Consider the following 15,212-nt stretch of genomic DNA (forward strand, 5'->3'; position numbering starts at 1 on the left):
ACTGCCGGATCTTCAAGTGCATTATCGCAAATTTTAAAATAAGCAGATTGAGAACCATTAGGTGAAATGACAGACCTGAACTTGCAAGGATTAGACTTAAGAAGATTAGGTAGGTGATGTTTGTTGAAAAAATATTCAGCTGAAATGACTTTTTGATGGAGTTTCTTTAATCGTGCAAACAGAATACCTTTCTGAGAGTTGTATGAGCAGATAGAGTGACTAAGTTTGTGAGCACGTAATAAATGCAGCAATTCACAGGTCATCCAAGTAAGGTTTATGTGCTCTTAGTTTTCAAGGAGGCTAAACAGATTATGCATGGTTTGAGAGAACATGCATGATTTACACATTTCTTTTCAATACAAGCCACCTTGTGTCATGATACTAAGTGCTGAAAGTGCATCAAGATCTATATTGAAACATCATCAGTCTTTAGAAAATCCCGAAAGGTAGAGAGAGTAATACGTGATGGCATAGAGAGATTAGAGATGTAAGCGTGACATTGTGACCTGAAATACCTTCAACTACTTCACAAATGCAACCAGTATCGGCTATGGCAGCGCTGAGAAAAATTTAATCCAATATTGCACCTCCACGTGCCGAATCATGAACCTGCTTTAAACCAGCAGACAGCAAAAGGTCAACTAGTTATTTTGTTGAATGCAGAAGTGGAATCGGAACGAGAAGGTAATGGCCTGTTAATTACAGGAGCATTAAAGTCGCCAAGTAGGACAACATTAAAGTGGAAAGATTCTTTAGTTGTATGAATTGTTGTATAAACTGTAACAAGCAACATATGGCAGGCTTTCGAGCTCCAAAATCTGTTTAGTAAATGAGGAAGAGTGTAAGCACTGGGACAAAATATGCAGTTTAAAGTGCTAGCTTCTTGATTTTATTATTGACAGCTGCTTGTGTTAATGTGCAGAACTGGATGGGAGCAACGTGGCCTACTACTCTAATCGAGCAGCTTGTTACATGATGCTGGGGAACCACAGGGCTGCCCTGGATGACTGCCACCAAGCTCTGCTGAGAGAGCCACACAATGCCAAGAGCTTGCTGCGCGAAGCCAAGTGCTACGTCGCATTAGGGGACCCTGCTGCCGCAATGCGAAGCCTTCACTTGCTGCGCGATCTGGATCCCCAGAATCCCGCTCTCCCTCGTGAGCTGAAAAGTGCAGAGATCCTGCAGCACTTCCTGGATGAAGGTGATAAGGCCTATGAAGCACAGAACTATGAAAAGGTAGGCTACATTCTTAACATGCATATGAGGAGTGTGAAGATGTTAGGGTGCTTCACTTCATTAAGCAGTAATATCTATGAATGATCATGTTGAGATACTTCAGAGGTTAGTCACTTAGGATGCACTTAGCCTGTTCAGGACACTTTTTGTGACATTTATTGGACCACTTCATGCTTAAGTGTTTTGCTTTCACTATTTACTATTAGAGTTAAGAAGTGACTTAAGAGGTCTTAAAAATTGTTTTGACTGATACATGAATGAGCTTCACTAATTTCCCAGTAGAAAGAAGGATGTAGCCACACATTTTCGGTTAAGCCGTTTTTTTTTACTGTCTGATCAGTGGTGCTATCAGTGGTGCTGAACATGACATTGTAAAGCTGCTAATATCATCTGTTGCTGTGTTAGGCATATAAGCTGCTGTTTAAATCTGTGTCTTCTGTAGCAGGATGTATAACAACTGTGCTAACACCGATAGTGCACAGACTTACTGATTTACATAACGGCCTTGCAGGATTGGCTGCCAGAAGCCTGGGATAATTGCTCGTATGCAATGCCACATTTATTGATTTTCAATGTTGTCCTCTGAGAACATGAAAGTGCCTATGGCATCTTTGTCTAATAAGTTTCTTTGCCTGTTGAGCTTGCACAAGTGGAGTTAAGAGTTATGCTTTCAATTTCAACATGCATTCTACACGAACTTATCTGGTCTAGTTTGGTTATCTGTAGTAGTTGTTTCATTGTTTTCAGTAGTATTTACTACTGATATATGTTCTGTTCTTGTTATCACCGGCTATTTCAGCTTGTCCTATGGAGTCTGAATATCACCGTAGGCATTGTGAAAAATGGGAGACTCGTTAAGCTATGGCAATTCGAGTTTCAGCCTTTAGACAGCAACATTTGCACCATGTGTGAAAATTGATATTGCAAAAATAATGCAAGGTTAGCAGGATTGAGCAAATGTCTCACTTGGCGAGCACACTTCATGGTGTGGAAATAGCAATTAAAGCTCACAAGATCGGTTATTAACTGTAGAAGTTTTAACGCTATAACAGAACACTCTGATCACTGAATATGGCAAACCAGTTTTGCATAAACCTGCAAGGTGGAGAGTTCATGAAAGGGTAAATTGTTATTGACCCAACTGTAGCGTGAAGCTACAAAGGAAAGCCATTATGGGCACTCATTCATCTTTCTCACAGCTGAATGAGCAGTGGATTAGGTTTTTCTGTTGTATCATAACACTTAGCAGAAGCCATGTGTACCAAGTCAAATGGTGCTGGTATGGATAAAAAGTGATATTACTTGGACATGCAAATATGGATGTGGGAGTGTTGACATAAACTGACATAATCTTCGGACTGTCGATGCAGTAACTGCATTCAATACAGACAGTTGTATGAAGAATATAGTTTTCCCGAGATGCAGGAATACCGTATTTACACGATTGTAAGTCGACTCGAATGTAAGTCGACCCCCCCATATTGCTTGACCGGGGAAAAAAAAAAAGAAAAACCCCGAGGGCGCATTCGATAACGAAAATTTATTAGTAGCTGACATGGTCATTGGACTACTCGTCTTCACTAGTGCTGCCATTGTCATCGTTGCTGCGGTCCCACAGCGCGTCGTGGTCCAGCGAAATTTCAAATTTGGCAAACGACCGCACCAGGACATCTTGCAAAACAGCAGCCCACGCCAAATGCACCCAACCACACGCAGCCGTCAGGGAGGCTCTTTTGACAGGTCCGGTTGGCGTAATTTCGCAGTCTTCTGCCGCCAGCCACTCGTACTCACGGCGGAGCAGAACCTTAAAATTAAGGCGGAGGTCCGGGCTTATTTCATGACCACGTCGCACTTCACTGGCAGGGACCGATCATGCATTTCAGCGACGTACGCCGCAAGCTTAGCCTACAGCTCCGGAAAGCGTCCATACTTCAGCACGTGGGAAATTTCTCACTTGCCGTCACACAGGTGAAAATTTCGCTTCGCTGCAGTCACCACTCTTGCACCACCCGTTTAGAAACATCGAAATTGCGGCCCGCTGCGCAGTGATTTGTTTCTTCGGCGTAAAGGATGGCAGCCCTCTTGAACGCTGCTGTGAACGAGTGCCGAAAGATTAGTGGGCTTCCAGCACTCATGACGACTGGGGAAGCGTAGAAGTAGCACGTAGCCGAAGTGGAGCGCGTCAAGAAGTTAGTCAAATTAATACCAATGCCTTTAAACAGAGAAAGAGAAACCCGCGAGCGGTGTCTGCTCTTCCATGAACTACCGATACTCCCTGCAAGCGCCGCCGTTCTGAGGGTGCCGCCGCAAATGGGAACAGCGGCGCTTTTATCAACTATCGACACCCCCCCATGAGTGTTGCATGCACTGTAAGACTCTCAAAAATGTTAAAAAACCCTTCCGAAAAGCGAACAAACACACGGGATAGCGAAAAGATACGGGTAGGGCCATAGAGCAAACATAAAATTGTAACTGCGTTGTAGCTCTCGTTGGTATGGCTTTTTTTGGCGGGGCCATGTTTTGGTTTCGATTGTAAGTCGACCCCCCCAACTTCAGACTTTCAAATTTGAAAAAAGGGGTCGACTTACAATCGTGTAAATACGGTATATAAAAATCCACACTTGCCTAATACTGTTTCAGTTGTTGACCTGCTGTGGTGGCTAGGTTGCCATGGCATTGTGCTGCTGAGCACGAGGTCACAGGTTCGATTTTTGGCAGCAGCAACCACATTCCAGTGGAAGCAGAATGCCTCTACTGTGGCATTCCTCATAACCCACTGCATAATTTCAGGATGTTAAATGCCGCATTTAATTTTTATTTTCAGTTGTTGCTAAAATATTAATTAGATAATTAGAGGTTAACCAGTCATCCATGTAGCCGTGGCCGGAAATGTGCAGTCTGGTTGCAAGTTGTGATCTTTTTCCCAGCATTGTCTTTGGTAAGCAGTTGCTGGCTCTGCTCCTCTAATAAAAATTCAAAATTTAGTACTGGCAGTGTGGATAGTCGAATGAATGCCTTTATAACAAAGCACTTGGGACCTTCGAAATACTTCGTTATACAGGTCATTTAGTTGTAAAGATGATACACTGTACTGCTTGTAGTTGTTACTATTGTATCAGTGAAGCACATCTAGCTAAAGAAAATGTTATTTAACATGAATTCAAGAGACGAAAGGAGCTGCTAATAATATAGTGCACACTTTGGCCAACAGTACATGTGACTGCAGCCAACTGACAGTGGAAGTGCTGGCAGGCGCTTGACGAAGTTTACGTCACTTTGACAACTCCCAGTCAGATACGTCCACATGCCCCTCCACAGGAGCACGCTTCATCGATGTGCTTGCACTTGTTCAGAGTTTGCCAGTGTTGATTTCCATGGGGAGCTCCTGTAACTCTCTACACTGTACACCACCACTGAGTGGGAGCTATAAGGTTTTTTACAACTTTAGTATTGCTTTTTTTCTCTGCCAGCTAACATTATTACCGTTATACTGTTATAGTTGCACTATTACACATGCACACTTGGGTCCCTCGTCGAATGGTTCGGCCGTTAGGTTTGTTGGGCATTTCTTTTTGCTTCAGGGAGGGGAGGCTGCTATAGGTAATGTGCAGTGTAGTACTGGCGCTGGTCTGTACTAGTGTTTGTTATAAAGCAATAAATCAGCTTTCAGGAGTGCCTCAATTCATTTGTTGTACTAGGGGAATTCACAATACATATAATACGCAGGAATTCGGCTGGGACATACTAAATTCTTCATTATACAGGTAATTTCGTTGTAGAGGCATTCGGCTGCAGCAGTTGCCAGTCTCACTTCCATGTTTTAAGCTTGCACGAAGTGCAAGCTTAAAGGGCCCCTCACCAGGCCCTATAGCAAATTTTGGTGATACGCCGGAAGTTATGTGTCCTCTAGGGAGCGTTCTGCTGCAAAAAATTTTCAAATCGGCTAATTAATAGCTGAGATAGAAATATTTCAGGGCCACAAGCCGATGATTTCAGGAGGCGAGCTTCACTGCAAAAATACTCTCTCTCCACCTGCCTCGTCTAGCCTCTGCAATCGAAATTCCTTTCCTGCATTCTCCCATACGGACCTCGAGGATCACGTGATGCATAAGTCACGGGCCCCGCCTTCATTTCTTTTTATCCTAGGTTTTTTGCGACACAGTGCACTTCCGCTGATGACATCGCTTGCGAGCTGTTGCGATTGTCTCATTTCGCGCAGCGCATGATTTTGAGTGCTGTGCACGAGGTCACCTGACTAGTGTTATAAGTCTGTGCTACACGAATACTGAGGCAGGCACAAGCGGATCGCAGAGCATGATCCCGCGCTGGAACACCGTAGAAAATGACATAGTTTCTATGTCTGCATGCAAGACGTGTCACATGTCAGTCACATGTCACTACGAGTGACAACGCAGCGTGAACATGTGTACATAGGCACACTAGCATGTGTACGTCAACCTCCGGCTTGGAGCGCAGCAGCCGCGAGAGGAAGGGAAAACAGCGTTCGGTTTGGAATTTCAGGTCTTTCCGCGGCGCATAGCGATGTAATATTTTGCAGACACTATCGTTATTGCGCATTGTATGCTCTGCGCTTGTCAGCTCAATATGGCCAGACCTGGTGAGGGCTAAAGGAAAAAGAAGGGAAAATTGTCAGCGATACGCTTTCTGTGTGTTCGAGGGTCTCATTTTAATCTCCTAGCATTCGTCACACCAGCGTGGCACCAATGCTCCACCATTGAGTAGCTTAGCTGCTTTTATGTTACACAAAGTACATACAGCAAAAGCCTTTGTATAGCTGAGTTGAACAAAAGTAATGTTATGTATTTGAATGTGGTTGCCTTTTAAAGATTCACAGAATTTGTTTTTATGGGTTTTTGTGTCTCATGTCTTGAGGTGTTATGGCATTTTGCTGCCTATTTAAGAGTAGACGGTGCATATATTTATCTGTGCACAAGTTTTGCGAAACATAGTTTATACTTTAAGCCTCAGTTACCGTGGGTGCAAGTCTGGTGTGCAGATAAACCACCTACAGGATTTTAATGTGTGAAATTATTTTTCTTATGAAAAGAATTGGACTTACGTTAAGAAAATAGTAATTGTTTGTTTATAGAAATAAAAGGAAAGGAAGGGAGTTACTGCTGATCGCGCTGCAACTACCTATCTGCTGCAGTCTGCTAACACCTGAACATCAGTCAGCAGTTTAGGGGAAGGGGGCAGGGGCATAAAAGGACAGGGAGAGAGGATAAAGTAAAGAAGGGAACTGTTCACATACACACTCATCTTCTGTTAATTTGACCCTGACGGAACTGACGAAATTGATTAAATAAGTCGGCTGGCCGAATTAAACAAGAGGCAGAAAAAAATGTTGAAACGCACCACTGACTTGGGTAAATACTGTAATCATTCATTGTGAGCTACCATTTTCACTTGGAAATCTTCATAGGGCAGGCAGGAAAAGATTTTTGGCGATGCATGAATTGTGTTATTTGCAGTCACTGTCCCCCAAACTTAGCTATGACAGACGTTGCTGCTAAGGAGGCCACAATTCAGGTCAGGCACACACATGCCGACCATTCATGTTCGAAGTAACGAAAATTTGTGCCATAGAAATCTATGGGCCCAAGCAGAGACCTTCGGTCGGGATCGAATTGACTGAAATCACCATATACAACATAGTGTATTGGGCGAAAACACCATTATGATATACTACTGTAGGACAGTTGAGTTCAAGTTTGTGTTGGACTGAAAAGGCAGCTTTTGTTCGTGTGTAGAATTGTTTCCTAATTGTTCATAATCTTTACTGCTTTGGATTTCCCTGAGCTTTGTTTCACTTGTATTAGAGTATTATAATTTTGCTGTACATGTCATTAATCAGCACTCACTGTCTGCACAGGTAATCTACTGCATGGATCGTGCATTGCAGCAAGCCGTGTCCTGTTCCAAAATTGAAGTGCTCAGAGCAGAGAGTCTCGCCCTCTTGAAGCGATTGCCTGATGCACGCCAGATTGCCAAGTAGGTGCCTCATACATGGTCAACATAGTCGATGTCTTTAAAGAAATGTTTAAACTGGGGCAGTTAAAGGCCAACTGGAATAAAAACCACTCGCTGGAAGTGACGCATAACCCAGAACATTGAGAATCATGCAATTCTTCAGCATTAGCATGCTGGGATATACATCATATCCACCAAGCACCAAGGTGTACGCATCATCTGCTTAGGTGCTCTTTAAATGCTGCTTATAGAAAAATGAGACTATTACCAGCTCTGCAGTTTTGCCACTTGCTTCAATAGTAGTATATGCACTTAGACATCGCCATAACAAAACCCGGTATAATGAAGTAAATGTAATTCCCCTTGAAATCTCTGTAGAGATCCATGTATTTAAAGCCTTGTTTTAACAAATTTGTCCTGCCAATGGATATAACAAACTAGATTTGTCTCTGAAACCAAAAAAAGTACCGACCATATCACTTTTCACTGGTTTCAGCACTCATTCGGCGCGGCAGTTAAAAATTCTCACATTGAATGCGCTGTCAGTCAACACTTGTCTTTCTCACTGCCACGTGCTCAGTGGCCGGGCACAAGCAGCAGCTCATTATCGCACTTCTTTCTCTTGCTGCAGCGCGTAGCTAGTGAAACTGGGCGCACAGGCGCGCCATCCGGGATTGCAACCTCTCAGGCCAAGCTTAGCTGCATTGTGCCACATACCGTTTGATGGTGCTCCTTGCACGTAGCATGCAAAAAAAATCTGTACCTCTACATTTCTCTCTTGCTGCAGCGTGTCGTGCAGGCTGGTACAGCTAGGTGCGACTTCCGAAATTGCATTGATGTGATATTGTCAGGCAATCGCTTTTAAGAGATAGTTTCACTTTCTCTTGCCAAAAGCGTTTGCGTACACAACTAACAGTGTTTCTGACACTGTGCCAAGCTTGCTATCTTTGCACAGTGCCAAGCTTGCTATCTTTGCACAGTGCCAAGAGCGCACTGTTTGCTGTATACTTCCAACGGATATGCGACACCTCGAGAAAGTGAAACTATCTCAGAAAGTCATAGAAGTTGCCTGAGAATACTGCCACAGCTGCGTAGTCGGCGCATAACTAAGTAATTTTGGGTCCCCCTACAACTTCATTATAACGATGTTTGGGTGCACTCAATTATAACAATTTAGCCAAAATGAATTTTCGCTGTAGTTGGCTTTTAAAGCATTTCTGACATTATATACCCGGAAAAAAGGGATGTATGAAAGGTAGCTGTTAGTAGAACTCGGATGACCAAACAAGTACAGTACAAAGGGCACAACTAATGAGAAAAAAAAAATTGCATTTTTGAAATTTACAGATGTGTGCGAAGTAATGTCCGCCTCAGTAACTGTATTTGTTGTGTGCTGTGCCGGATTTTTATTGCATTTTCGTATTCGTTCAGTACATTAGTGCTCTTATACCCAGTGTGAAGCATTTGGTTTTCCTAACAGTCATCTACGAAAACACATGGAGCTGTGAGCCACTTTTGAAATAATGTTCTCAGCCAAGTAGTATGATTTTTGAGTTTCATGTACACGACAGTAAAGTATTTTATATAATTTTTGGTGGCTCACTGATACCTGAAAAAATAAGTGTCTGTTTTCAACGTAGCAGACTATGAAAATCTTTAACCTTCAAAGAGTTTATGGTACTGCTGGATGATTCCTTGAAGAATTCACAGTATGATGTGAATCTTGTTCATAGACATGCGAGTAAACGCGTACACCATTACCACTGGCCACTGTTGAAAGATTGTGGCTTGTCAGGGTAGGTGCATTTAATGAGAAACATTTTTTTTTGTCGCATTTGGATTCCATTTATACCTTGCATTTAGAAGTATTTACCGTATTTATTCGCGTATAACCCGCACCAAAATGTGAAAAAACGCGTTTAAAAAGTGGGGGTGCGGGTTATCTGCGAATTTTTTCCTTGGGAGGGGGGGGGGGGGGGTCGGCTTCACCGCAATGTGCGGCGGCCTCCCCGTGTAGTCCGCCATCCCCATCGTCATCGACGCTTGTCAAGCCGATGAAGGGCCAACGAAAGGCCAGCATTGTTGAGCCTCGCGTTAGGCGCTGTTTAGTGTACTTACCCCAGTTTGCACTGTTTGCCTGCTTTGTTTTGGCATCATGAGTGCGACTCGACGGCAGTGTTTCACAGCGAAAGAGAAGCTAAAGATTATAGCCGCTGCCGAAGAAATCGGCAACAGAGCTACTGCAAGACAGCATGACGTCGACGAGTCGTGCATTCGCGACTGGAGGAAGAAAAAAGAGTCTCGAAGCAACGAACCGGAACAGGCGAGCGTTTCGGGGTCCGAAGACTGGCGCGTACCCCCACCTCGAGACGCAGCTTGCGAAGTTCATTGAGGAGCAGAGAAGTCGTGGCCACGCTGTTTCGACTGAGATGGCGCAAATGGAAGCCCTGAAGTTGGCCCGGGAATTGAACATTCCACGTGAGTTTCGTGCAAGCCGTGGATGGCTTCAGCGCTTCATGCGAAGACATGGATTTTCTATGCGGCGGCGAACAACCATGTGCCAGTGGCTTCCTGAAGCCTACGAGGAAAAGTTGTTGAACTTTCAACGATATGTGATCGCACTTCGGAAGGAGCACAGCTATTTGCTGTCTCAGGTGGGAAATGCTGATCAAACACCTGTGTACTTTGAGATGCCGATGGACACGACCATGGAAAAAAAGGGCTCCAAATCAGTCAGCGTGCTGACCGGCGGAAATGCCAAGCTGCGCTGCACAGTCATGCTATGCGCTTTGGCTGACGGCACGAAACTGCGCCCGTATGTCATTTTCAAACGCAAGACGCCACCTGGCATTCCACTGCCCCCAGGAATCGTTGTGCGTGCGGAAGAAAATTCGTGGATGAACAGTGGCCGAGTCGGTGACTGGCTTCGAGTAATCTGGGAGCGAAGACCAGGTGCCTTGCTGGCACGCCGGTCGATGCTCGTACTAGATTCCTTCAGAGGCCACTGCACTGATGCGGTGAAGGCTCGCCTTGCCGAGACCAGCACCGACCTCGTCATAATACCTGGCGGCATGACGTCCATGCTACAGCCACTCGACGTGTGCCTGAACAAGCCGTTCAAGGCACACGTGAAGCGGCTGTATGCCCAGTTGATGGCCGACGGCATTTACGCCCTCACACCGACGGGACGCGTGCGAAGGCCTGATATTCCATTGCTGTGCCAGTGGATCGTGGATGCGTGGAAAGCGATACCGGCCGATTTGGTGCGCAAAAGCTTTAAAAAATGTGCGATCAGTAATAGTCTGGATGGTTCCGAGGACGACTACGTCTTTGAGAGTGGCGATGAAGCCTCGGATGGCAGTAGTGAGAGCGGCGACGATTAAGAATCGGATAACCAGTGACGTGGTGGCGGTCGTTTGAATAAATGTTCTGAAAACGAAATGATCACTGAGTGTGAGTTGCATCTTTCTAGCGCTCATTTTTTTTTTTTCAGGTAAACGTGCGGGTTATACGCGAGTTTTTTTTTTTTTTTTTTCGCCGAGTTCAAAGTTAGGGGTGCGGGTTATACGCAGGGGCGGGTTATACGCGGGTAAATACGGTAATACTGTGATGGCTTCTCCACCTCCATTATTAAAAAAAAGACTGTTCTTAAGCAATACTTGAGTATAATGCATTAGCATTGGTGCCTCCATATAATTCAATTAGGGGTCTGCGAATAGTGATCTTTGAGGCTGCATTGAATATCAAATAGCTTTCAAATAGTTTTCAAATAATGAACAACCATTATTGCAAGTTTCATTACATAGCACGCTATGAAGCGTTGTTTATTCAAAGCACAAATGGAGCATTAGGAGAAAACAAGCACAGTTGAATCTGAATAATTCGAACTCGAAGGGGCCCAAACGTTTGTTCAAATGAAAAGAAGTTCGAATTAAAGGAAGCTAATTGAATGGAGGACTTATCTGCAGCGGTGCATGTGCACTGATCTAACACATGAGTGGGAAGTTGTGTAAGGTTTATTTGCACATATTTACAAATTGCAGTCAACGTCCGAGTTTTCGGGCTCCCTAGGGACTGCGAAAACGGTAGAAAAATTGGGTGGTCCGAAAAAATCAATTCATGCCTTCAACTGCCCCCAAAGGCTCAACTCGTCACAGGCACGTCTGAAATAGCTCTAAAGACCTGCCAGTACTCTTATTAGGCGTATCTGTGCTCGTACTGTGATAGGAGACAGCGAGTGCACGTGTGTATAATTAAAGAAAACATACCATGACCCAATTGCCCCTGCTAACTTTTGGTATGCCTCACCACATAGCACTTCTGTACTGGGGTGAACCTCACTTTCTGGAACCGGTGTTCTGCAACGTGTGATGCTTTCCGTGCATATCATATTGACCGCAAATAAAGACGGGGACAGCAGAAAAAACACAAAAACGACACGGGTGTCGTTTTTGTGTTCTTTTCCGCTGTCCCCGTCTTTACAGTCGAACCCACTTATGACAATGTTCAAATGCCACGAAAATTCCATTGTTATAACCGGTAATTGTTATATCCGGGTTGCACAAACAAATCAAGAGAGGGGGATGGCAGAGCTGATGTGAGAAAACTATAGTGACGGGGAGGCCAGTGCCTCTCCCCACCACATTCCTCCGCCTGGCTGCTGATTGTGTTCACTCATTTAACTGCTTCACGGTCGCTCCGATCGCGTGTAACAAGCTGCAGCTGTTGGCGTTCAAGAATGGCACTGCTATAACAACTGCAAAGAGGCGTCGCACGTGGCAAGCGATATGCAAGCACCGCCGAGGCATTGCTTTGGTGGCCCCAAAGGGGGCCTTTTAATGATTGCGAGAAGGCTGCTGTGGCAGCCTGTCGGCTTGAGATATCCAGAAGAAACACTGAGGAGAGATCGCCACAAGCATCTCGCCATGTACAGTCTGCTTCATACTTAGGCGAAAACTCGAAACATATGGCATCGCGATGCGGCGAGCACTCGAGTCTGGCGGCGGTAGCAGCTCGCGCAGGCGCATGCTCGAGGGGCGGAGTTGTAATCTGCGTCGTCTGCTACGGCGGCCGCATTGTCGGGAAGCGTGCTACTGTCAGAGGCAGTGCACCGATTTCATTGTTACTGCGGGAACTGAGCTGATATTCTTTACTAAACGTGCAATGCCAAACACTGAGCCTTCATTGGCGATAATGGAGTTCCACAAACTTCTTTTGACAGCATGCTTTGTTTGTTCTTTCGAAAGGCCGGGGTACCGAGTGTGTGTGCGTATATTTCTTCACTGTGTGTTCTACCGTAATGGATGTCCGCACTCCAAGTTTCATCCTAGACGCCAGCGCTCGTTTCTTCCCTGACGGAACGATTTCACCTCCAACGAGTGTAGGTTTCCGCCGCCGCTTCCCTTCACCATCGCGCCCGCGTTCAGTTCGCGCTGCGCGCGAGACGTCTCCTTTGCGACGGCACCTCTTCGGATGACCAGAAATTATTATTGTGTTGTTAACTGTCACAACGGCAATGTAAACACGAAAGGGTTGATGCCACCAGTCAAATTCTGCCGATTCACAAGAAAATGGTACAAAAAAAGCAGATGACAGGCATGGATTACTGCGGTGCGCCGAATGAAGTAAACAGCTGGCAAATGAAGCGAGCTCGTTCATTGATCACTCTTGTGTGTATGACGGTTTTTATATGTAGCCCACATGAATTTATTTCATAATTACTCAGTATATAATCCTTTTATTCATATAAAAGCTTGCAGTTGTTCGACCAGCGCTTGTCCTGTCTTCTTTCCTGTCTTCTTTCCTTCTTGTCCTGTCCCGCCAAACTCTGAGCCTTCATTGGCGATAATAGAGTTCCACAAACTTCGTTTGACAGCACGCTTCGTTTGTTCTTTCGAAAGGCCGTGGTACTGAGCGCGTGCACGTATATTTCTTCACTGTGTGTGCTACCGTAATAAGCAGCGACAAGACGCACCAAAATGCGCGCGCAACGTGCTCAGTCTTTATTCGACTCGAAAGGAAAACAAAGCACTCAACAATGATAACTATGGGGCTCGAACACAATGAAACAAACGGATACGAATAAAGGAATGTTTTAGATTAAGACAATGAGCTGGAAGTGAGTTTTTTCGACAATCATTCATTACACCAGACAGACCCTGCCCGCTGGCGGGGTATTGGACATGTCACGCTCCGAACTTCAGTTAGTATCTCGTCATGTCCCCAGCGGCAGCGATGACAGCGCTCATCCTGGAAGGCAGTGAAGTGTAGAGTGACTTGATCAGGGATGTGTTCATTCGCAGCATGTCTCAGTCGCTGACGATGGTGGATCGAAGCCTATCCTCAGGCGACTGATAGAGGGGATGGTGCGCCAGCAATACTTTCAACGAGCCCCAGACATTTTAAATGATGTTGGCGCCCAGGGATTGAGGCGGCCACTTCAAGAGAGTGACGGCACGCTTTTCCAGCAGTTCTTGCACAACATGAGCAGTGTGGATCGGCGCCCTATCGTGTTAGAATATATAGTCGCCTTCTAGGAACGGGCCGTCAAGAACTTATGGAATCAGTATGTCGTTTATAACTGCCCTGCACCTTTCAGCGATGAAATCCCTTTCGAGGTGTATCAGTGGGCGTTGCACAACGCTTGGTAAAGAATACCGGCTCATTTCACGCAGTAACAATGAGATCGGCGCACTGCAACTGACAGAACGCTTCCCGACAATGCGGCCAGCGCGCGCCGCCATAGCAGACGACGCCGTTCAAGATCCCGCCCCTCGAGCACCTGAGCCTGCGTAAGCTGCTGCCGCCGCCTGACTCAAGCGCTTGCCGCATCGCAATGCAATGCGCTCCAAGTTTTCCCCTAAGTGTTAAACAGACTGTACATCGTCCTTCGAACAAAACACACGCACGTAGGCACACACCGTGCGCGGTACGAAACGTGCCCAAACACACACAGTGCAAGAGGCAATCAAGGCGGTGCAAACGAGAGTTGGGAGAGGCATACCACCCGCTAGTTCAATTTTGCCCCGTATGCAGCGCTCTCAACGCTGGCGCAGCAGCGCCGCTCGCGGTGCCGTTTTTGTCTATACCCAGCATCAAGACGCACCAAGATGTGCGTGCAGCATGCTCAGTCTTTAGTGAACTCAAAAGGAAAACAAAGCACTCAACCATGATAACTATGGGGGTCAAACATGATGAAACAAAAGGATACGAATAAAGGAATGTTTTATGTTAAGACAATGAGCTGGAAGTGATTCTTCTCCACAATCATTCACTACACCAGGCAGACCTGGCCTGCCGGCAAGGAATTGGACGCGTCACGCTCTGAACTTCACTTAGTATCTCGTCATGTCCCCAGCGGCAGCAATGACAGCGCTCATTCTGGAAGGCAGTGAAGTGTAAAGTGACTTGGTCTGCGATGTGTTCATTCGCAGCATCTCTCATTCGCTGACGATGGTGGACCAAAGCCTATCCTCGGGCGACTGATAGAGAGGATGATCCACCAGCGATACTTTCAGTGAGCCCCAGGCATTTTAAATAATGCATAGGCCCGGGGATTGGGGCGGCCACTCCAGGAAAGTGACGGCACGCTCTTCGAGCAGTTCTTGCACAACACGAGCAGTGTGGATCGGTGACCTATCGTGTTGGAATATATAGTCTCCTTCCGAGAACAGGCCATCAAGAATGTGTGGAATCATTACATCGTCTATGATTGTCCTGCACCTTTCAGCGATGAACTTACTTTCGAGGTGTATCAGTGGGCGTTGCACAACGGTTAGTAAAGAATACCAGCTCAGTTCATGCAGTAACAATGAAATATGTGCACTGCCCCCGACAGTAGCACGCTTCCCGACAATGCGGCCAGCGCGCGCCGCTGCAACAGACGACGTGGTTCAAGACCCCGCCCCTTGAGCACCTGCGCCTGCGCGAGCTGTTGCCACCGCCCGACTCAAGCGCTCACCGCATCGCGATGCAATGCGCTCCAA

General features: G+C 45.9%; 1 protein-coding gene across 4 annotated transcripts in view; it reads left to right on the plus strand.

Annotated features, from left to right (window-relative positions):
• The window catches only part of LOC142566249 (dnaJ homolog subfamily C member 7-like), a 134,389-nt gene that overhangs the window by 72,347 nt on the left and 46,830 nt on the right, over positions 1–15,212 (plus strand). For all 4 annotated transcript variants that reach the window (XM_075677108.1, XM_075677092.1, XM_075677116.1 and 1 more), the window contains exons 3-4: positions 923–1,236; positions 7,130–7,248. In XM_075677108.1, coding sequence (XP_075533223.1) covers positions 923–1,236; positions 7,130–7,248 — 433 coding nt within the window. The remainder of the gene's footprint in view (positions 1–922; positions 1,237–7,129; positions 7,249–15,212) is intronic.

This window comes from Dermacentor variabilis, chromosome 1 (genome assembly GCF_050947875.1).
Source record: "Dermacentor variabilis isolate Ectoservices chromosome 1, ASM5094787v1, whole genome shotgun sequence".
Taxonomy (NCBI): domain Eukaryota; kingdom Metazoa; phylum Arthropoda; class Arachnida; order Ixodida; family Ixodidae; genus Dermacentor; species Dermacentor variabilis.